The sequence below is a fragment of the Sorex fumeus genome, unplaced genomic scaffold (assembly GCF_029834395.1).
Source record: "Sorex fumeus unplaced genomic scaffold, SorFum_2.1 ptg000051l, whole genome shotgun sequence".
Lineage (NCBI taxonomy): Eukaryota > Metazoa > Chordata > Mammalia > Eulipotyphla > Soricidae > Sorex > Sorex fumeus.
Genome location: NW_026606108.1, coordinates 27,883,772 through 27,906,019, shown reverse-complemented (window position 1 = coordinate 27,906,019; position 22,248 = coordinate 27,883,772). Strand labels below are relative to the sequence as shown.

The following is a 22,248-nucleotide window of genomic DNA, read 5'->3' as shown; positions in this document are numbered from 1 at the left end:
GCAACCTGGTTTTGTGTTGTTGCCGCTGCTGTGGCAGTTGTTGCCTTTGTAAACCTTAGGAGAACCTAGCACTAAACCTGAAACCCCTTAAACTTTCCCTAATAATGCATGTTGGTGGATGAATAAACATATTTATAAAAATGTGATGACTTGCAATATTGGAAACTTTCACTTATTAAATTACCCAGGAAGGGAAAAAAGACAGAGAAAATGTAAATTAGAGAAAGCAGGCAGGTGTTTCCCAAGGCAAAGGGTCAAAGTTCTATTTTTGAAAAGAATCGGGGTGGGGAAAACAGCCCAGCACAGTTGTTCACAGCTTCTCTACTCCAGCGACATCCTCCAGGATGGTCCAGTTGTAGTGCTCCCTAGGGATGTCTGTCTCTTAGAAACTTCACTGCCCAGAACTGTGACCAATAACCTGATATCCTGGAGAACTGTCCAACTTTTTGAGCAGAGCTATCCAATTCCAAAGCGTCAACGGATTTATTGCCAAGAATTCCTTAGCAAAACTTAGAGGACATATCATTCTTCTAGTTTGCCTTGCTTGGTATGACGGTTAAATAAACACATACTTTCATTCCTGGACTCGGTAGCTGGGTATTCTTTGAAACTCTAGTTACAGATCACTCAAAGGAACAAGGTGACCTCCGTGAAAGCTCAGCCTTGGAACTCAGAGGGTGGGGGGCAGGGGGAGCATAATCACAAGATTAATTTAGTTTTCCCTATTTAAAACTAATTTAAGACTAAATATAGCTGCAACCGCCTCTACTGAGCTTAGAAGGGGGGCCAGGCTGCTAAGAGGCAGGGATTATTGTGCTGCTAGAGAACATCCACAGTAAATGCTCCAGTGTTTCAGCATTGAGTTTGTTACTTGGGAACTATGAAGTCGCATTTGTCACATGTGCAATGAATCTTGTTTCACCAAGACAATGTGGCAAGTATTGCTTCATTTGTTATTTATCATTTTTAAATGTCCAGTTTTGATATATAATAGCTTTGCAAGATTTTAATTACTCAACTGTTCATTAAACAATTTGCTGATTGGTCTCATTTTTTAAATTTCTATTTTATGAGAAGCATGAAAGAATTAAGTTGACTTTACCAAGGTCACCAGCAAAGCCATGATTAAGAACCTGAGAATGAGTTTTTCTTTTTCTAATATTATGAGTGTTGACTCATGTAAAGAATAAAAAAGTAGTGGAAAAAGGGCCATGCCAGGGAATGAGGAGAAACCTTGTCTTTCAATGCCTAGAGGTCTGTGCTAGTTTATCATATAAAGCTTTTATTTTAGTCACCAAGCTCTAATTCATCTCTATTTTAACTCTACATATTTCTCATTGTAGCCTGAACTTAGAAAATAGACAAAATAATCATAAAAGAACATTTGTATAAAATGTGATCTTATTTGTCTGATTTTTAATAGCTGAGTTTTATGTTTGATGCACATAATTATATAGCTTTGTTTCTTAGTCAGATGTCAAAGATCGCGCCTGCATTGTAAAATTAAGTTATTAAGTCGATATTGATTGAAAGCTTGGTAGTCAGCTTTCAGTCTAATCTCATCTCATTTAGTCCTTGTAAAAAACTCTAAGTGATGCTATTAATACCACACCTAATTTATAAATGAGAAAATGAGCTATAAAGAAGTTAACTCATTTTCCCAAGCTCACATATTACCAAAGGCTAGGGATCAAATGTAACCGGGCTGAATATCTACTTCAAAACAAAACTCAGTATGAAAGTCAACTTCCTGCACAGTCCTGTCAAAAACTATATATTAGCACACACACACACACACACACACACACACACACACACACACACACAATCCTCTTCCAGAACTGGGAAGATAATTCCAGTGGTAGAGTCCTGGAACAGGCAAGACCAACCCTGAGTTTGAGTCCCAGAATCATATGTTCCTCAAGACAAGCAATACTAAAAATTGTTTTATTTTTTATTAAAAAACAAATGAACAAAAAACACACTTTGGGGAGGCAAGAGAGACAGTACAGCAGTTAAGCCTTGGAAGTGGTTAACCCTCGTTCGATCTCCAGCACCACATAAGGTCCCCTGAGCTCAGCCAGCAGTAAGCCCTGAACAGAGTGTTGGGAGTAAGTCCTGAATACAGAGCCAGGAGTATGCTCTGAGCACCCCGGATAAGCCCTCTCCCCCCACCCTCAAATAAATAAACAAAACAATCACTTTGGCACATTCTCTGCTGCCTGCAATGGAGCTTTTAGTGGGTTCTCTGTCTCTCTCTGTCTCTCTGTCTCTCTGTCTCTCTGTCTCTCTGTCTCTCTCTGTCTCCCTCTCTCTCTCTCTCTCTCTTTCTCTCTCCTCTTTCTCCCTTCCACCTTCCTCCCTCCCTCGTATCATATGGTCCCTTAATCAGGTCTACTACCAGGAGTGATTCCTGAGCACAGAACCTGGAGTAATCCCTGAGCATGATAAGGGCCCAAAATTAAAACCAAACAACCCAAAATAAATAAAACTACTTAACTAAAAAACAAAATAACCCAACCAAACAACAAATAAACCCTCTTTTCCAGGTTTCTTAAAATAGCAATAAAACTTTCAGTAGAAAGTTGAATTAACTGTATGAATGAGTCAACATTGGTGTTTCTAGAAAAACTCTTTCTAATTCTAGAGTTCTCTCCATTGGCTTGGTAACTAGCACTATTTTTTAGGCATTCACTGGGACATTAATGGGACATTCATTCATGCAAGCTGAATTCATAGTCTCATTTTGCCTCTTACTGGCCAAGTAACCCTAAGGGCACATTATCTAAGGTCTTTTTTGCGGGGAGGTCACACCCAGCTATGCACAGGGGTTACTCCTGGCTCAGCACTCAAGAATTATTCCCTCTGGAAAGAAAGATGGCGGCCGCACGGGAGCCTTGTGGACAGCAGGTATGAGCCTCGAGTGGGGGCGGCAGGGACCTCATGGGAAGGGGGGCGTAATGGGCCGTCCTTCACACCCGACCGAGGTCGCCAGCTGCCCCCCACGAGCGGCTCTCCGGCACAGCCACAACTTCAGAGCACAGAAACCAATCTCTCAACTATCTAACTTTTAATAGAAATTCTTCCAGGGTTAATAAGTAAAATAGCAGAAATCCAAAACCGCGCGGCCGCAAGAGCAGCCGCGCGACATCATCTTATTCTTAAACCAAGTTGTAGAAAGCAAATCATTTCACAACGCTGTTTCAGCATGTCTGATTGGGGGGGGGTCGTAAACTCTAAACAATAATTGTGCATCTTCTGTCGAAACAATGTATCTAGCCAAAGTAGATAGAGTATTAACTAGAACTAATCTGCCTCACAGGAATTGGGAGGGGTGGGAGGTGGGGTTCTATTGGGGTTCACGGTTAAAAATTATTTGTAAAGGGAAATGTGTTTGATATTTACATGACTGAGACCTAAACCCGAAAGCTCTGTAACTTTTCCCACAGTGATTCAATAAAGAAATAAATTATTAAAAAAAAAAAGAATTATTCCTGGTGGTGCTTGGGGGACCATATGGGATGCCAGGGATCAAACCTGGGTGAGTTGCATGCAGGGCAAACACTCTACCCATTGAACTATTGCTCTGGCCCCATGTTATCTAAATTCTTGAAACCTCTTTCATATTGTTCTGTAAGGGGCTCCCAAATTATATATATATATATATATATATATATATATATATATACTTTTTTTTCTTTCAGGAAACAAAGTGGTATTGGGAGATTAGTTAGTACATCTCAATTTATGAATGAAGAAAATGAGATGAGGCTGAGAAGACTTTTGAAAACCTCCCAGCCAGCTCCTTTGTAGAACCAGTGGAAAAATCCAGGCTGCAAGTCCCAGTTGCGCCCTCCTTTAGCATTCACACTCTCAAAGTGTCAGGTGGGTTAATCTATGATGGATGGGCTCGACCAGGGAGGAGTTTTCCATAGACAGACACCGCATGATTATTTTCATGTTACCAGACTTACAGAGCTGGGCAGAGAGGGGGTGGAGTTAGAAGTCATTTCATTGCCTTGGGGGCTAAAGCCCTGGTCACGTTACTTGTCACCACGTGTGCGCTGCCCCTTTAGTGTTTGGACCCATGACACTTCAGATGCTCTCTGAAAGTTACCCAAATATCCTTCCCTTGGTTTCTGTCTCTTTGTTTCAAGACTTCAGTGAGCCCTCATGCCTCCTGGGTTCCTATTGGTGAGTGCCACCAGGGAACATCTCCATGGAACTGCCCTCGGGAATACTTGCTGCCAGCTGACTCTTAAGTGGAGACACTGAGATCCCTGTCACATGGGTTTTCTTCTTGACTCTGATACGGTCAAAGTTTTATCATTAAGATGGATAAATATATAGGTGACTAGCAGTGCCAACTTACAGATGATGCAAAAATAGAGGTTAGGATAATAAGGAACTCAAGTTATAAGATGATAGACCAAATGGAATATAGTTATATTAAAAGTGGAAAAAATTTAAATTCCTGGGCTTAGGTGAAAAGCATCTATAAAATGTAACAAGACCTGGATAGGGATATTTGTCACACGAAAATTTCTACCTGGATATGATAAAAATGTCCAAGCTGTCAACATCATAAGAGTTAACAGAAATGTAGCTATGAAACAGACCACATCATCTTGGATTACCTTAAAATTTTTCAAACAAAACAAAATAAATGATGCTTTGGTTCTCTTTTAGTCAGACCACATCTAGAGTGTTATTTTTCCTTCTATGCAGCAGGGACATCGTTAAATTGGAGAACTTCTGGAATATTTGAAAAGAACAAGAGATGATTCAAAACATATGCCAATGTAAAGGATGATTCAAGGAACTGGCTTATTTCTCCTAAGGGAATCATGATCATTGTCAAATACTGTGACGGATCTGAGATTTTATCCTACTTTCAAGCTGATACTTTATCCTGACAGTCTCACAAATGCTCGCAGATGACGGAAGACTCAGAGACAAAGACAGCTGATTACCTACAGTGATAATAGTACCTAGGGTATAATTTTTTGTGCGTCTATTCCTAAAGCTTCAGTTGCCAAAGAGTAATGCAAAAAAGGGGGGGTCAGAAAATGCTCTATAGGAGCACTATAGAGAGGGACATTGAGTTTAGGACACGTCTCTTGTAACAGACTGCAAACAAACATGCACAACCTCAAGGCAGAGGGAAGGAACTACTATTTCTAAACAAGTGTCTTTGAGAAACTCATGGAAAATTGTCTTTCTACAATAACTGTGTATTGAGAATCATCAGGTTGAAGAGAATGAGATATCTATTAGATGAGAAGAAAAAGCAAAGCAGAACAAGGTCTAATTGTTGAAAATTACAGAAAGACAAATGTGTAGCATATAGGAACATAATTTATAAAAGTCATAGCTAATTCAAAACTAGATGGAGTCCTTAAGAAGATAACTCTGGGGCTGGAGAGATAGTACAGCATGGTCTCCTGAGCCCACCAGGAGTGATCTCTGAGCACTAAATAAGGATTAAGCCCTAAGCCCTGCTGGGTGTAGCACAAAAGCAAACAAACAAGAAAAAGCATATTCCAGCAACCACCAGACAAATGTGACCATTGAGGAAAGTATTCATTATTAGAATAGTAATTGAATTTAATGTTACATTAGACTTCTTCTAGAATACTTATTATCAGAAAATGGGAGAGGATGAAAGAAGTTAACAAAAAAAAATGCATGACCCAAAAGGATAGATGATACATTCAAATTTGAAATACTTCTTTGGATGTCTTTTGAACCTTACTGTCCCCAAAAGATCCAGACATCTCTTTGATAGTCCAGAGATTGGAGTGTATCCAAAGCCTTATGAACTATGTGTTATAATCTCTCTTGTTGTGCCTCTTCAGTTAAGAAGAACTAGAAATTCTATTTGGAAATAAAGAAACTTTGAAGTTAATCTAAATGGACTTTTTTTGGTATTTTGAGAAACACATCTTTACTAAAGAATTCTCTATTATCTATCTGGAAATACTTCTATTTGTTTAGAGAAGGGGAACCTTTTCTTCCAAAAACTATTTAGACATTTAAAACAATTCACAGAACATACCAACCCAACAGGCAGATGGGTCACAGATAGCCAACAAAAAGCATTTGTGTCAGTCCCCTTATGTATCAGGGTCAGACTCCAAGATTAATGGGCTTTTTAAGGCCTACGGGTCTGTTATTTCCATCTCTAGTCTAGACACTTGAACTAGAGTTTGGAATAGGGGTGTGTGTGTGTGTGTGTGTGTGTGTGTGTGTGTGTGTAAGAAACAGAATATGTTTGTTTCCTACTTCCCCTCCAAAAGATCATGGAAAATTAATTGCCGTGTCAATTAGCAAATAAATATTTTTCATGGATTTTTTTTTCAGTGCTTGTTTTGTTTTAATTCACCTGCACATCACCTGTGGAGGATTACAGAAGTACCCCCAGTGTATGAAGAAGTAATTGCAGACTACTATGTGGCCTCTTTGCTTCTGTATTTGTTTATAAAGAATGTTGATAGATCACAGATGTGCCTGACCCCACCCCCACCCCCCATTATAAACTCCAGACAATCCAGGAAGAGCCTCCTTCTTAAAATATGGCATAAACTCAGAGCTCCAGGGTTGGTATTGGGGCTTGGAAAAGAACAAGAACGGAAATCCCTTTTGAAAGAAGACTTAAAGGGAATCACTTTTACTTTAAAGTATAAAAACATCAATCAGGATATTGGGAAAGGCTGTGGGATGGAGGGATCTAAGTATCTTGTGATGCTTTGTAATGTTACATGAGTGTAGTTTATGAAAGACAATTGGAAACAAAAAGTTCCCCTCTGTACTAAATTCAACAGAGCCCTATTCTGAAAGATGACTAAGGAAAGCACTCCATACTGGCTGGCTGACCTGTGGGCCTTGGCTCATCAGACAGCCCAGCTTTAGCATTTACTCTCAAGGGGTTCTCTGCCTGGAAATAATTCATTTATTTCTTAAACAGGCGATACAAAGTGGAGAGGGTTCTTTTGCATCTCAGAACAAGAAAACATAGCAAGTCCTTGCTGTCACCAACATATTCTTGGAAACTTCACTTTCTTTCTTTCTTTTTTTTTTTTTTTTTTTTTTTGCTCTTTGGGACACACCTGATGATGCATAGGGGTTACTCCTGGCTCTGCACTCAGGAATTACTCCTGGCGGTGCTCAGGGGACCATATAGGATGCTGGGAATTAAATTTGGGTCGGCCACATGCAAGGCAAACGCCCTACCCGCTGTGCTATCGCTCCAGCCCCGGAAACTGCAATTTCAAGTGAAACGATGTATAATGAATTATGTCCTTGAATAACATAATTTTTTCAGTGTCGGTAGGAATTTCATCAACATCATAAGGAAACACTGAATAAAAGTATTTGAACAAAACTGCATCACCTCTTCTGATGAACTCCATTTAACCCCAGATGGTGTAAGCACACTCAGGTATACCCAGCCTCTAATCCTTGTTCTAACAACAAAGATTAGAAGCACATATAGCACTCAGGTTTGCTTTGCAGCAGCGTAAAGCAAAAAGCATCCCATAGACTACCCAGGAAGTACACTCATGTCTCAGCTTCAAACTGTGTTGAACTGTGTGTTTGTGCTTTATGTTGTACATTCGTTAACAATATGTGTCAGAAGGTATCAGAAGAAATAAAGAAAGGTACTCTGCATCGAGTCAAACTGGAAATAATTTAGTGTTTTTAGTAGTGACTACTGAACACTACCCCAACCTCCAAAGACTCCACCTGTTCCTGTGTGTGTTCACTTGTCTTCCTGATTCTGGTAAGTGAAGCCGCATTGCATGTATCTTATTTCTATTTTTGTATGTGGGCGGGGGAGGGATAAGGCATTTATGGAGTCAAGGTGTCATCTGGTGCTGGGGATTGAACTCAGAACCTCAAACATGTTAGGTTGTGTGCTCTACCACTAGAGCTGTGTCCCAGCTCTCATTTCTACTTTTATAATTAGCCTGAGCACTCATTGAGTCAGTCCTGCTTTTACTGCTTGTTAGTGTTACCGCATGAGAAATGGCAGGTTACTTTTTGTGTCTGAGAGTTTGGGGTCCCACCTGGCAGCGCTGAGGGCTACTTCTAGTGCTGTGTTCCATCCAAGCTAACTTGTGCTGAGAATGGAGCCCCCTGACTTCTGCATGCAACACATAGACACTAGCCCTTTGAACTGGCTCCCCAGATCAATGGTAATTATTCCTTTAAGCCTTCTCAGTTTACAAAAGGTATCCTAGGAAAACTACGCTCAGCTCAGATAATGGTGGGAACCTGTAAAGTGTGTGGGGATTTTTTTTTTCTGCAAATTATTGCTCCACTCTATAATATTGTGGTTAATAGTTGCATTTTTGCACAATTGTGCTTTCTTGCACAATTTTTCTCATACCTACATTTCACAAATCACACTTCAGATTTATTCTTTTTAATGCTTTGGGGATTAAAGCACTTCAAAAAAAACCATTCAGATTCAGTATTTTTTTACATATCAATCCTGAAAGTTGGTGTCTTGAAAACTGCAATTTTTTTTTTAAGATGTGATGGACAAGAGTTCTCATCATACCAAATTCATTTTTCCATATACTTAGGATATAAAAAGGTTTGGTGTTTCCGTAAAACACTGCAATTAATTCAATAAAAAAAGAACTTTAAATACATATTTTTCTTTCCTGCATGCAGAAGCATCTGCTCTAACTTCTGCCTCCTAAAAATGTTGCTTATTTTATTTCAGCTTTAACCCTTAAAAACAGAAAAAAAAAATGATCTGGCTTGGAATGTTCATTAGTTATAACAGCAGGAGTCAAGTTAATCTTCTTACACTCCATGTTAAATTTACTCGGTGCTTACAATATTTTTTAAAAGTCTCTTGGACAGAGCAGTGTTGATCTAGAACTTCGGGTCTCTTAAGGGCATAACCCATCAGGTTGTGGTTCAGGATTTCGAATGAGTTTGCCACATTTTTCCATTTTTTGGTATCAGGTTAGCTTCATCTCAGCGTGACCTTGGAAAAGTAATTTTTTCCCCATCCTGAGATGCAAATATATATGATAAAGAGCAGCTGCAATTGTCATAGATATCCTGTATGGTGGGCAAAATGCAGCACTGTTAGTCCTGTGGCTGAAAGCTCTGAAAGAAGGTTTATGTGACCTTTTGGAAACGGAGAATGTGCTGTTCACCCCAAGGAGCCCTGAGTAATTAAAACAGAGCGTTAGCACTTCTCACAGGAGGGATCAATTTACTCTGAATAGCCTAAAGCTCTTTATCACTTGTTTTGGTGTGCTAGCTCTGAACAGGGCGGGGCCCAGAGCCGAGGAGAGGGAAGCGAGGGGGAGGTCGAACGGGGAGCAGTAATTGGAGAAGGTAAAACAAAAATAGTGTGGGGGAAGCGAGGGAGGAGAGAAAGAAGGGCAAGCTTTGGGAGGCCCTGTGGCACTTACCGGCAGGCCTGGGCTCCGAGACCTAATGGAGGACAAGAGGCTATTTCCATCTGCTCCAGTTCGAGAAGGGGATCCTAGTGTTGCCCTGAGGCCAGGGCAGTGACTGGAAATGTGGATCCGTAATGCTGTCATTTTCTCTTTCACAAATCCCCTTGTGACTCACGCTTCGGCTTCGTTTTGCCACTGGGTCCCCTTGGTGTTCAGCTTTGCTGGTCGCTTCCTCTGTGAGCTCAGACTGTACCTCCCAGTCATTGCTCTCCAAGCTAGGAGACCCCCCTACCCACAGGCCTCCTTCTCATTGTATGTTTCTCTCACTTTCCTTCTTTGCATTTCTCTAAAATGCTTCCACTTTTTTAGTTCAAGAACTCATTTCATAAAATAATTTGTGTGGCGTGAGCTTTCATAGTTCACCCATGAATCTTTTTCTCCTGTGATATTTCCTTGCTGGTATTATATTGTCCCACATCTGTTGCATTTGTTCATTCATCCTGCTTTTGCTGTACCAACATATAGGGACAGAGAATGTAATAATAATAATAATTTACACTTTCAGTAGGGCGTTTGCCTTGCGGGCAGTGGGTCCAGTGAAGCCGGGTTTGATTCCTCTGTCCCTCTCAGAGAGCCAACAAGCTACAGAGAGTATCTTGCCCGCATGGCAAAGCCTGGCAAGCTACCCATGAGGTATTTGATATGCCAAACACAGTAACAACAAGTCTCACAATGGAGACGTTACTGGGCTTGCTGGAGCAAATCGATGAACAAGGGAAGACAGAGCTACAGTACTACACTTTCAGTAAGATCCTTGGGAGAAATTGAGAAGATAGGAGGGACATAAAGAGTTAGAATTTTGACTATTGCTATTCACTTTATAGTTTTCACATTGCTTATTTTTACCATGACCATGTAATACTGTCATAAGAAAATTAGTTGTGCATGTATGTATATGTATTCATATATAAAAGGTATTTGTATTATCGTATACATATATACACACATATATATATATAAAATTTAGGTAACTCTGATAGTATAGAAACCTTATGTCCATGTTAGTCATTTGAACAATGATTGAAGCAATCTCTACATTCATTTCTAGGCTCTTCAACCAGATAGAGTAGTACTCTGGCGCAAGAGCTTTCCCTGTTATTTTTCTCTCCTATGCTAATGTCAGGTTCACTGTAGTTGTTTAATATAAGCTTCAGTGTTGTTTTTTTTTTTAATAGACTCACAATAGCACTGTAGCACTGTCCTCCCGTTGTTCATCGATTTGCTCAAGTGGGCACCAGTAATATCTCACAACAAATTGTGAGACTTGTTGTTACTGTTTTTGGCATATCGAATACGTCACAGGGAGCTTGCCAGGCTTTGCCTTGCAGGCAAGATACTCTTGGTAGCTTGCTGGCTCTCTGAGAGGCGGAGGAATCGAACCCAGGTCGGCCGTGTGCAAGGCAAATGCCCTACCCGCTGTGCTATCGCTCCACCCCAGACTCACAATAAAATAAAATTAATAAGGTCATACATGACATGGTATAATTTGAAGGAAAAAAACCCTTGAAATCAGTGAACTAAAGAAATACATATTAGTAAGATAGAAATATTCAAATGATTTAATGGACCACAGGATAATCACAGATCACCATTAGTGTTTTTGCTTTAGTTCTGAAAGCAGAAGAATTTTGAAGGTATTAATAAACCTATGTAATATAGAAATCATGTGTGGTTCCCTCTTTTGAATCTGCAGTGTTTAGTTATAAATTCTACAAACTAAAGAAAAAAATGTGAGTAGTTGATGAGACTTAATAATAGACATAAAACTTTCATACTTTGCAGGTGGGAATATAAAAATTATGCAGCCACCTTGGGAAATAGCTTCATAAATTCTTCAAAATTTAAACATAGGAAAAGCATATAACCCAGCAAATTCATTCCAGGGAATATAGTCAACAAAAGACATATATCCATACAAAAACATATGCAAGTATTCATAGTGTCTTCTTTTATATAAGCCATTGGATAAAAACCCTGTTTGATTCCATTTATTTGAGATATCCACCATTGCCAAATCCACAGAGTTAGAAAGTGAGATTGTCAGAGAGTTGGTGAAAGATGGGAAGAAGCTTCTAATGGGTGTAGAGTTCTGGAATTAGAAAGTGGTGATGGTATAATACACAATTATATCTGTATCAGAGCCAACTGTATTGTATTTTTTAAAAGGGTAAATTTCATGACATGTGAATTATATTTTAGTGAACTTGTTTATTAAAACTCAAGGTGAGCTGGAGGGAAATACAAGGAAAAGGACCCCCAAAGAATGCTTTTTCTTTTGGAGGAGGCACCAAAGTGATTTTACTAAATGCTTCCTTTTTTGATATAATTGATGTTCTAATCTTTATAAAATAAAGAAATAAAAACTAGTTGGGGCAGATTAGAAGATAGAGACTATAAATTTAACCTAAAGGATTTACTTTTGTTACAAGCCTTTTCTACCAACATAACTTGGTAGGCTTTTTACCTTTTTCTCTCTTGTCCACTTTGTTTTCTTGTTCTACCCCCATATCCCATTAACCCATCGGCATTGGTCTGGGATTTTGTGTGGCCGCCACTTCAGTGGTGCTGGGATTTACCAGGACTACATACAGCGGTGTTTGGACATCATGCAGTGCCAGGGACTGCCAGGTATGTACTCTACCCAGGCCTTTCAGTTGTTCGCCCTGGTTCCAAGCATGTGCTATGATGCTCTGCATGCAGGACATTGATATATTTGGGGGGTTGAGGGGAAGAAGACACTTGTGTTATCTTGAAAAGCTTTATTTGGTTTCTAGATTCAGCCATGAACACCCATTTCTCTTAAGACTACAAAACTCTAAACAATCAACACTTTTTAGGAAAAAGTCTACAACTTGATTTGCACTTGTTATTTATATCATTTCTGTAAAGTAAAATCAGGCTATGCATTGCTACCTCTACACATGTAACATGAATATATAGAATATCTGTGGTCTGTTAAATAGTTTTCAAAACTCCATAAGCTTTTATAGTCAACTATATTTAAAAATTGAAAGAATTTCATCCTAGTTTTTCATCATCATCACTCATATGGGCCATCGAGGCCCTTTCTTTCCCACAGTACTCTTTGCTTTAGGTAAAAACAGGACCTTCTTTGGGTCCACTCTGCCAAGGATGCACATTCTTATAAAAATGACCAAACTAAGAGTCATATTCTGCCGAGGAAGGCATCTGGTCCTGTAACCAGAAGCAGATCAAATCTTTCCTAGTCATAATTCCTGGGTCAGGTCACATGGTCCTATGTTTGTGGCCAAGTGTGTGTCACTGTTGATGTTCTCAGTTTCACCATCACATTGTAGACTCAGCAACATTCATTCATTGAGTAAACAGGGAAATGTAAAACTACCCCTTTTGTGTTGGCAATATAAGCGTTCCTTCCCAATATCCTCAAAAGTTTTCACCCCAATTGCATGATTATAGAACAAAGGGTTGCAGGAGGGCTGGACTCCAGGAGGGTCAAACAGGTTAAAATTTGGTTTATTGAGAACATCAGGGAAAGAAAATTTCTGCTAAGATGTGAAGCACTTGACCTCCTCAGGAGAGGTTCTGGCTATTATGCAAGTGCATGGTCAAACTGCCCTTTCTCCAGGCCTTCAAGTCCATCTGCCCATGTTGAAGTGGGCATGCTTCGATAGGGATCCAGAAGAATCCGAAAACACCTGACAATGAGGATGCCCAAGAAAATAAACAACAAAATCACGAAGACAAATGTGGTTTTTTGCTCCAGAGACATGCTAGAGTCTGTCGATGTGTTCCCGAGGGACAATGAAGGGGAAGGGACGGGCTGTCCCCCGTCCATCATCCAGGAAAGCCAGAGCACAGGATCTCTCAATTTCCTTTGCTGCCATCATCAGCCTGTTGAAACCATGGTAACTGCAGCTTGGAGAGGCCGAGTCATCTGCTGGAACAAGGAACAGGGAGCAAAGGGAGTAATCACCAAATAACAACTGCATTTCCTAGGCCCACAGTCATGCTTTTCTTTCTGAGAGAAGAGGGATCTCTGAACTTGCTCACCAGGATGTTTAATGCTGTATCATTAAGGAGAAGAGTATTTTAGTTTTTCATCAAATCACCAGATTGTCCCCAGAGCAGCCACCTGGGACCAGGAAGGATGGGCAGGAAACACCACCACAGTACAGAGGATGGGGTTGGGAGTGTGGAGGAGAATGTCCATAACATGCTGGCCTCAGTGTGTTTTGCCAGCTTGACATCCAAATCCAGTATGTCCTGCCAAGTATTTTCAGCATTCCTTTAGTAATAGAATCCTGACTCCTTTCTCTTCATTGAGCATGGCTGTGTGTCAGTATACACATACAAGGGTTGCTCTCCTACAACATCCAAGAAAGCAAGGGCCTCTAGAGCCCCAATTCAAGGAAGTGAAATTTGGGAAAGGTGTTGAATGTAGAATCACTTTTTCAGATTCTATGGGTTTGGGAGCTGCTTTAGCCTGACCTTCACTGTACTGCAGGTGACTTTGGAGGGGTCACCAACCTATGAAAATAGAAGTAAAACTCCTGTGTATCTCTCTCCTGGAACTCTAATGAGGATGAATGTCTTTGAAAAGACATAAAGTGGGATGGGGGTGGGGTGTAATGATGCTTCACATGACTAAGAAACAAGGATACTTTTCTTGCTTTTTCTTGGCTGAATCTAGAAAGAGAAGAGGAGTCTCAGACCTCCAAACTGTCAAACTACAGCTGTTTTTTTTTTCTTCAGAAAACAAAGACTTGGTTCAATACTTGGCTCTGGGAAATACCTAGAGAATTAAGTTAGAGGAAAGGAATTGATCGGTTGCATTTATTTTAACAGCTTCACACTAACCTCCTACTGTTTAAAACCATTTAATAGCAAAGAAGAGAAGGATATAGTTGAGTTACTACTATTTCCATTTTGATGATAGAAAAATTGAGGTACATGGATATTAGCAATTGGCTTTTAAGGTAAACTGAAGTATACATAATGGCCTCTTAAAACTTCAAATTCTGGACTCAATTTATTTAAACCAGTTTTTTAAAGGGAAATATCCATATTACACATTACCAAATGGAAAGATCTTGACATATTTATGAGTCTACAAGAAGAGATACACAGCAGAGTAATCATTTGGGGAAGTTAACATGGTCTCAAAAGAAATTCTGTTCAATGAAAATAAGTAACCAAATAAAAATAGAATTATAGACTGAAGTTTTAGTACAATACTTATTCAGTAAATTTAAAATCATTCTCTTGAAGTACAGTACTAGTAGTCATAACAGTTTGCATGCATGTTGACACTGAAAAGGTTTTTTTTAAATAAAAACAAGTTTAAAAAATAGTTTATGAGAAGAATTGCCACCAGTATCTGGGAAGAAGGTGTCACTAGTTTGAGGGGAAAGACTCTGGTTGGCAGCTTCATGTCTCTGAACATGTTTTAAAGCAAGAATAGTTGCAACAGATTCCCTTATGATTCATTTTTGTCAAGAGAAATGATTGCCATAAATTTTACTCTTAAAAATATGCTCCTTAGAGACCATAGCAGTAATACAGCAGCAAGAGTGTTTGCCTGGCATACAATCAACCTGGTTTGATCCTTAGCATCTCATATGGTCCTCTGAGCACTACAGAAAGTAATTTCTGAGTGCAGAGCCAGGAGTAATCTCTGAGCATCACTGGGTGTGACCCCCCCCCCAAATATCAAGCATATTAGTGGATTGAACTTAGGCTTGGTTTTCTTATCTTAAACATTCTTTTAACCTTGGGTGTTCATTCTCCCTGTGGGGTAATTGGAACTGGGAAAAGATATCTGAGAGTGAGAAAGGGGGTGCAGAGTTTCTGAAGTAGCTCTTGACAGTGCTTCCAACCAACATGCCCCCCCTCCACTTGAACACCCGAAGTGAACGTGAGCATAAAATTCTCAAAAAAATAAGTTTTCAGTTTACCATGTTGTGACTGAGAAGTAGGTACAAAAGCCAGTCTGTCTCTTGTATTTTAATACCTACAGAGAACCCCTCTCCTCTAGCCCACCTGCCCCTCTCCCTCTGCTTTTTGTGGGCTTAGTGGAATTCCAGCCCTTTCTGCATTTTTTTTCTACATCCCCTTTCCCTCCAGTCACAGGAGGCCTCTGGGAGAGGAGACAGATGCATTTTCAGAAAGCTCCTTATGAGGGACCAGAGAGATAGTATAGGAGGGAAGTATGTTTGCCTCACACACAGCTAACCCAGGTTTCATCCCCAACTCCACATATGGTTTTCCCTGGGTCTCACCAGGAGTGATCCCTTAGCACAGAACCAGGAGTAAGCCCTGAGTACTGCTGGGTGTAGCCCCAAACCAAAAAAAAAAACTAAAAAAAAAACCAAAAAAAAAAAAAACAACAACAACCCAAAGCGGAGGGAATTATGAAACTACCTCATAATCTCAAATGGAAATACAGGAAAATGGAAGATCACAAGTTGTAAACTTGTCACATATTCCTAGATCAGTGGAGTCCAGTGAGAACAATGAAGAGCTGTATATGGAAACTTTTGAGCCTACAATAATGACGGTCTAGTCACAAGCTGTCTGTGTAGATTAAGTTTCATCTGTCCCTTTGCATGCCTGGTTTCCATTCAGTGGTAACTGTCTGACATGCAGGAGTAGTCTTCCCTGCTTTCGGCACACAAGGCAAAACATAAATCCCTTTTTCCTGGCTCTACGTCTGCTTCTTAAGCTTCTCCTCTATAACTCTGGTTTTGAAGCTTGCACCTCCATTCATTTGGGAACCGTTGTGATGGGCAACCATTCCAAGAAGCCCCGGCAAATATCTTAATCATCCTGAGATTTTCAGCCACATCTTTACCTGCCATCTCTCCACGGATGCAATTGGGGTCTGAATTCTCCGTGGAACAGCTCTTGAGAGCCCGGCAAGCTACCGAGAGTATTCGATATGCCAGACACAGTAACAACAAAGTCTCCAATGGAGACGTTACTGGGCCCGCTCGAGCAAATCGACGATCAACGGGAGGAAAAAAAAAAAATAGTTCACTCTTAATTGCAAGCCTCTCTCAGCAAGCTGCCCAAGTTCTATTGAAATACTTTATTTTTTTTAAAAAATCAGATCATTGAAAGCTCCTATAAAACACCAGTATTTTACAGAGAAAAGTGACATGTTAGTTCATTAGTACAGATCTGCCTATAAAAACTGTTCTCACTTGAAGGAGGAAGGAGTGTGATAATATTAGAGTTAATGTAATGTCTTTCTGGAGCTGCTAGGACTTGAAGGGATAAATAGAGGTACGAGGAAGAGATGGCCCCACAAAAGGATTCAGGGAAGGACTGGAGGACAGTGGTAAGGATGAGATGATCAATTGGTCATAGACCTATGTAGGGATGCACAGGTTAGAAACAAATGCCAGCTGTTTCACAGCTATTTCCTGGACTGATTGAAATCTCTGAAAGAGGCTGCTTGATTTTAAACCCACAATCTGCTAACCAAGAATATACAGGTTTGGACAGTTCAACAGCATGTTTAAGTGAAAAGAAGCACCCGATTAAAAAAAAAAAGATGCAGAAAAACATTTAATCATTTGACTACTATAGTACAAGTCTCACAATGGAGATGTTACTGGTGCTCAAGCATATCGATGAACAATGGGAGGACAGTGCTACAGTACAAGAATATCCAGAAATACTACATGGAAAGTATCATGTTAAGTGAAATGAGTCAAAAAAGGAGGGACAGACATAGAAAGATTGCATTCATCTGGGGAACATAAAGTAACAAAATAGGAGAATAAACGCCCAATAATAGCCGAGATACGTACCAGGAGGTTTACTCCATGGCTTGGAGGCCAGCCGCACACTCTAGGGGGAAAGGCAGCTCAGATAGAGAAGGGAGCACCAAATAAAGGGTGTTGGGAAGATCCACCCAGGATGGGAGATGCATGCTGAAAGTAGACTAGAGACCGAACATGATTTCCACTCAATGCCTCTTTTGCAAACCACAGCACCCAAAAGGAGAGAGAACAAGGGAATGCCCTGCCACAGAGGCAGGGTGGGATTGGGGGAATGGGGAAGTGGGAGGGATACTTGGATTAGTGGTGGTGGAGAATGGGCACTGGTGGAGGGATGGGTACTCGATCATTGTATAACTGAAACCCAAGCACAAAAATTTCTAAGTCTACAACTGTACCTCATGGTGTTTCACTAATAATCTTTTTTAAAAAAAAAAAGAATATCCAGAGATCTAAAATGTTTAGATATTGGTTGGAGTTAAAAAATAAAGTCCCATTTGGGGTAGAAAGTGTTTGGCTGAATAATGAAATCTTTGATTTAGATTAATAGTGGAACCTGGGCAAGTAAATTACTTCAGTAGGTTTTGACAGAGCTGTCCTGAGTTTTAACAAGGGGCAACATACTCTCTTTATCCTCCCTGGCTCCCTGAATCCTGCAGCTGTGTCTTTGTCCAGGAAATAAAGACACATTTTCACACAGTGCTGAGGAAACCTTAATTAAGAAGCATCATATTTTGTCTTAATGCATCCCCTTTTTGCAGGTTGAGCTCCCTAACTTCATGTATCTCAGCATGTATTATATGTGAAATTGTATATACCCCCTGTATTATATGTGAAATCTCTTGTGAACCCTACATTTGGCCAGTCATTTGCTCCCCATTTGGGTTAAAATAATTTTCCAGGAAGCCTGCCTTCTCCTCCTCCCCCACCACCATCTTTTCCCAAACTGCCTGTAGCTCCATTTTTTTAAAGCTCAGATCTCACAACTCTTGCCCTCAGGAAACCGCTTACTTCTGTGTCAAGGCTTAAACTTGCCTCTTAGGGAACTGATATCCTTCTATCCTGGAGCACATCAGGACACATTTGAACAGTGAAAACATTTCTCAGGTAGTCACTTCTTTTCCACAGTTTAAAACAGGAAAATAAATGTAATCATCTTTTATTTTGAACAAAGTGGCCCAAAGATCGAAGAAGTCACACTTAAATGTCCTTGAGACTGAGACCCAGAGTTGGGCAGATGGCTGGGCTCTACTGTTCTGCCCATCCTGGCACTGGCCGTTCCTGGAACACTTGCAGGTTTCCTACCTTGGAGCCAGCCTGTTATTCTCATGGCCCTGGTCCCCACAGAAAGAGTTCTCACTTCCTCCACTGCACCCCAGTAGTGCGCTGTCTCCAGTAGCTTGTTCTTGCATTTGAGGGAAGCACTTACTGCAGGTTTGTCTCCATTCACTTTGGGAACAACTAAGCTCCCCTAGAAACCCATGGCTGCTGCCATTGCCTCTTGTAAGGCAGACTAAATCTCTGCAGCTTATAGCTCATGGAAGTAAATTTACACATCGCTGGAGTGATGTGTATACAGGGGTGAAGGGAGGTGTTTGTGTGTGTGTGTGTGTCTGTGTGTATGTGTCTGTGTGTCTGTGTGTGTGTATAAGTCCACGTCCTGCCAGGCAATTGCATGTGGAATAAATCTGACCTCAGAGGATCACAGAAATTCCAAGTCATAGTGACAGTAAGTGTCTTAGCTCTTCGGATTTGAAAGCTGAGATTTGGCTTTTTGACTTTAGTACTGAAAAGTAAGGTTCTCAATGTAAAAAGCAGCCCCGACTTACTAAGCAGTGACCTTTTTATTTGATGGGCCAGTCCAGTCTTACCTAATTTGACCTTTGGATAGGAAAGGCAATCATTGTCATGATTGTGAATCCCATTTTCTTAGACAGAGGCCATAAATGTCACCTTGTTACATCTCCAGCATGGATCCTTTGGACATTCCATGTCATGAGGCATAATAGGAGACAGCCTCACAGGAAAGAATCTGAAAAAAAAACCCTAGGTGATTAAGGTGATGCCACGGTGCTTATTTGTTGGTAGATTTATTGTTATTATAGTCTAAGTCCCATGGTTACAGGGCCACATGTTTCTAGGTTTTACTCTGTTGGCCATAGATATGGTGCATGTACCAGGGGTCCCTTGTCCTGTGGAACTGCATGGGCATGTGGGGAGGCACATTCCCCATCACACTGCCTCTTCTGGACCAGCTGCAGCTTCAGAGACTACAGACACTCATGGGGCCCTGCCTGGCACACAGTGGGTTTTCAGTAACTTGGCGTTTCCTCTTTATACCAGTTTTGTACAAAATGAAGCTTATTGCTAGCTTCTATTCGGCAAATAAGCACCTGGAGGGAGGAATACTGATGGCAGGTAAACTGTCCCAATTAAAAACAAATGAGTTCTCTAGAGAGGAGCATTCTATCCCCCTTCCACCCCCCCACCCCTATTGCCCCCTTCAAGACGCTTGATTGCAAGTTCTCCCTGGCATGCTTCTATGTGTCACACCCCACTCCCTAAACCAGCGGCTAATGGCACATAGGGCTTAGTTAAGCATCTTGGCCTGTATTTTAAGGTTCCTTAAACCACTTTTTGCCTTATCTAAGTTTTAAAAGTTTTAGGTCAGATACCTAGTGATGTGACTTGTCAGATCCTCAACAGTAGAGGTTAGAAGAGTCTGTCCGTTGAGGAAAAACACTTACAGCTTCATCAAATTCCCACTCACACGTAATGGCCCAGACATGCTGTCCTACAAAGATGCCCACTGTCCCTTATTTATAGTGGTTGTACCCAGGAAATGGGATTGCTGGAAGCTGCCCGCGATGGACAGGAGCAGGAAGGTAGTTGACCAGTTAGGCAGAACTGATGCTGCAGCACTGGCTGAGACAAGCTCCCTCTGAAGGCTGCATGATTTTGCCTCTGTTCTGCCTGCTGCAGTTGGCATGGCTTTCACTGATTCAGAGCCTTAAGAGTACCCCATTCAAACTTCTGAGCATCAGAAAGCCTCAGCTGCGTTATTGTATGCAGAACTAGAGGCGACTGACTCCTTCTGTCCACTCCAACCTCCCTCCCACACATGCCATCCCCTTCCACACGACTATAAGGTCTACTTTCAGTAACAGAATCACCTGATAAGCAAAAGTTACTCCCTTAAAATTGTGTGCAAATGAGTTGAGGGAACAGTAGCTTGCAGCCCCAAATAGATTCAAAGATTCTAAAGCCCTCGTGGAGACTTGTCAACTTCAGGAAAGGAGGTCTAGGTTCTTTCAAGTTACATCATGTAATTTAAAGCCCCCTTAAACTTTGCAGGGGGGAAGGGTGTATGGGGTCTCTTAAAAACTTGTAACTTTCATATATTTTTGCTAAGTGCAGTGCTTCTGCTCCAGTACAAGAACTCCAATGATTTAGAATTGACAGGATGGCTACAAGTATAAATTCTATAGTAAAACGATAGACACAGCAGAGAGAGTATGGTCAACAGGCAGTTCAGAGTTGCTACCACCACCACAGCCCCCCAAACACCGAAGGTTTGTTCCTTGTGCCAGACCCGCAGAGATGTCTGTAGACATGTCTGCTTGGGGTCCTGAGTGGACCTTATTATTGACTCACTGGTGCTTTTCAGTTCTAGGTCAGTTTTCTTTCACATCACCCTGAGCCCTCAGACTTTTCTGCCCTGTCTCCCTCTTCTTCTGATCATCTGTTTGAAGACTTTTCAAGGGACTGCATGACAAGATTGCAACCTGGCCGAGAACACCAGACAAATGCCACGTGCCTGCCCAGTCAGGAGCTGGGGGTATCAAAGGGCTCCCCTCAGTCAAAAAAACTTATAGTTTCAGACAGAAAACCCTTACTCTTCCCCCCAGTTTTCTTTCTCCCTTATTGTCTGTTTCTTCCTGGAAAAGAGCTCTAGCAGATACCTCAAAAGGCTGGGGCTGCGCACAGCTCATCACCCAGGGATGCAGGGAACAATTAGCACAATCACAATGAGTTGTTGAGTTGTGATTTTTTTATAAACAAATTCAAACATCCCTGTAATATTGGAAGCTTGGGTTTTTTAGGTGAAAAGGGAAAGAAATACTGTCATGGGAAAACAGCTTTCAAAAACTGCAGCTTAGTAACGGGAGGGGGGAGCCTGTTTTCCTAGTCCCTGATCCAGTATCAGAGGCACTATGAACTTAAGCATGCTTTTATAATAAAGGCATCATTATATTCCCCCACCCCACCCCCGACCATATTGGCTTCACCTAGCAACTGTTTAATTAGACTTTATCTGACAGCTGGATCTAAATTCAGCACTTGGATCCAAAAGGCATCTATGCAATTATTGCTCATGCATAAATTTTAAAGTTAGAGAAAAGCATTTAATTAGCCCATCAAAGATACAGTTTGGGTCGAGTACCTGGATCTGGCTGAACAAACACTTGATCCATTTCCTGGTTAAACAGTTACAGGTAGTTACAAGCCTCTGTAGTGTCCATTCTTCTCAGACAAGCTGTGTTAAAGTGGTAGCCAGTGGTAGCGGCAGGCAGCGGATGGCACACCCCAGATCTAAAGCTGTTCTTTCAGGCTGTGAAACTTCCCATGAAAACCCCTGAGTGAAAGGAGCATCGTCTTTCGTGTGAGGCATCTAGAGCAGCCAATAAGGCTGCTGCTCTGAGGCAAGCCATGATTTCGGTTCTGCCTCAGCAACTCTTCAGAGGATTCTGCTTCAGTGAGTAGAGGCAGTATCCTGGCAGTGTGTCTGAAATCATCTTCAAGAAAGCATTAACATTCAAAGGGAGTACGGGAAAACATCACAGGGCATTCCCACACCTTTACAAAAGCAAAGCCATCCACCTATCCCTGCTCTGAGCCTGTTTGTTGATTGTTGACACGATTCCTCTTGGGGGAGGGTGACTGGGGGCGGGGGTTGTCCCTTTGCACCTTGCAGCTCCCAGCCTCCATATGGA

The 22,248-nt window shown here is 41.1% G+C and overlaps 2 protein-coding genes across 3 annotated transcripts in view; both read right to left on the bottom strand.

Moving 5' to 3' along the window:
- The window catches only part of PRRC1 (proline rich coiled-coil 1), a 232,218-nt gene that overhangs the window by 51,487 nt on the left and 158,483 nt on the right, over positions 1-22,248 (bottom strand). The gene's annotated exons all lie outside the window — the stretch shown is intronic.
- CTXN3 (cortexin 3) lies at positions 12,557-22,152 on the bottom strand. 2 transcript variants are annotated; one of them, XM_056124602.1, is made up of 2 exons: positions 21,699-22,152; positions 12,557-13,407 (listed from the first exon to the last, which is right to left on the bottom strand). In XM_056124602.1, the coding sequence occupies exon 2, from the start codon at positions 13,306-13,308 to the stop codon at positions 13,060-13,062; it is 249 nt and encodes an 82-aa protein (XP_055980577.1). In that variant the 5' UTR covers positions 13,309-13,407; positions 21,699-22,152; the 3' UTR covers positions 12,557-13,059. The 2 variants fall into 2 exon arrangements, with proteins under 2 accessions (XP_055980577.1, XP_055980578.1); XM_056124603.1 differs by having other exon boundaries at positions 12,557-13,404.

Excerpts from the sequence above, each read along its gene's own strand:
- CTXN3 (XM_056124602.1), bottom strand. The coding sequence starts at position 13,308 with ATGATGGACGGGGGACAGCCCGTCCCTTCCCCTTCATTGTCCCTCGGG.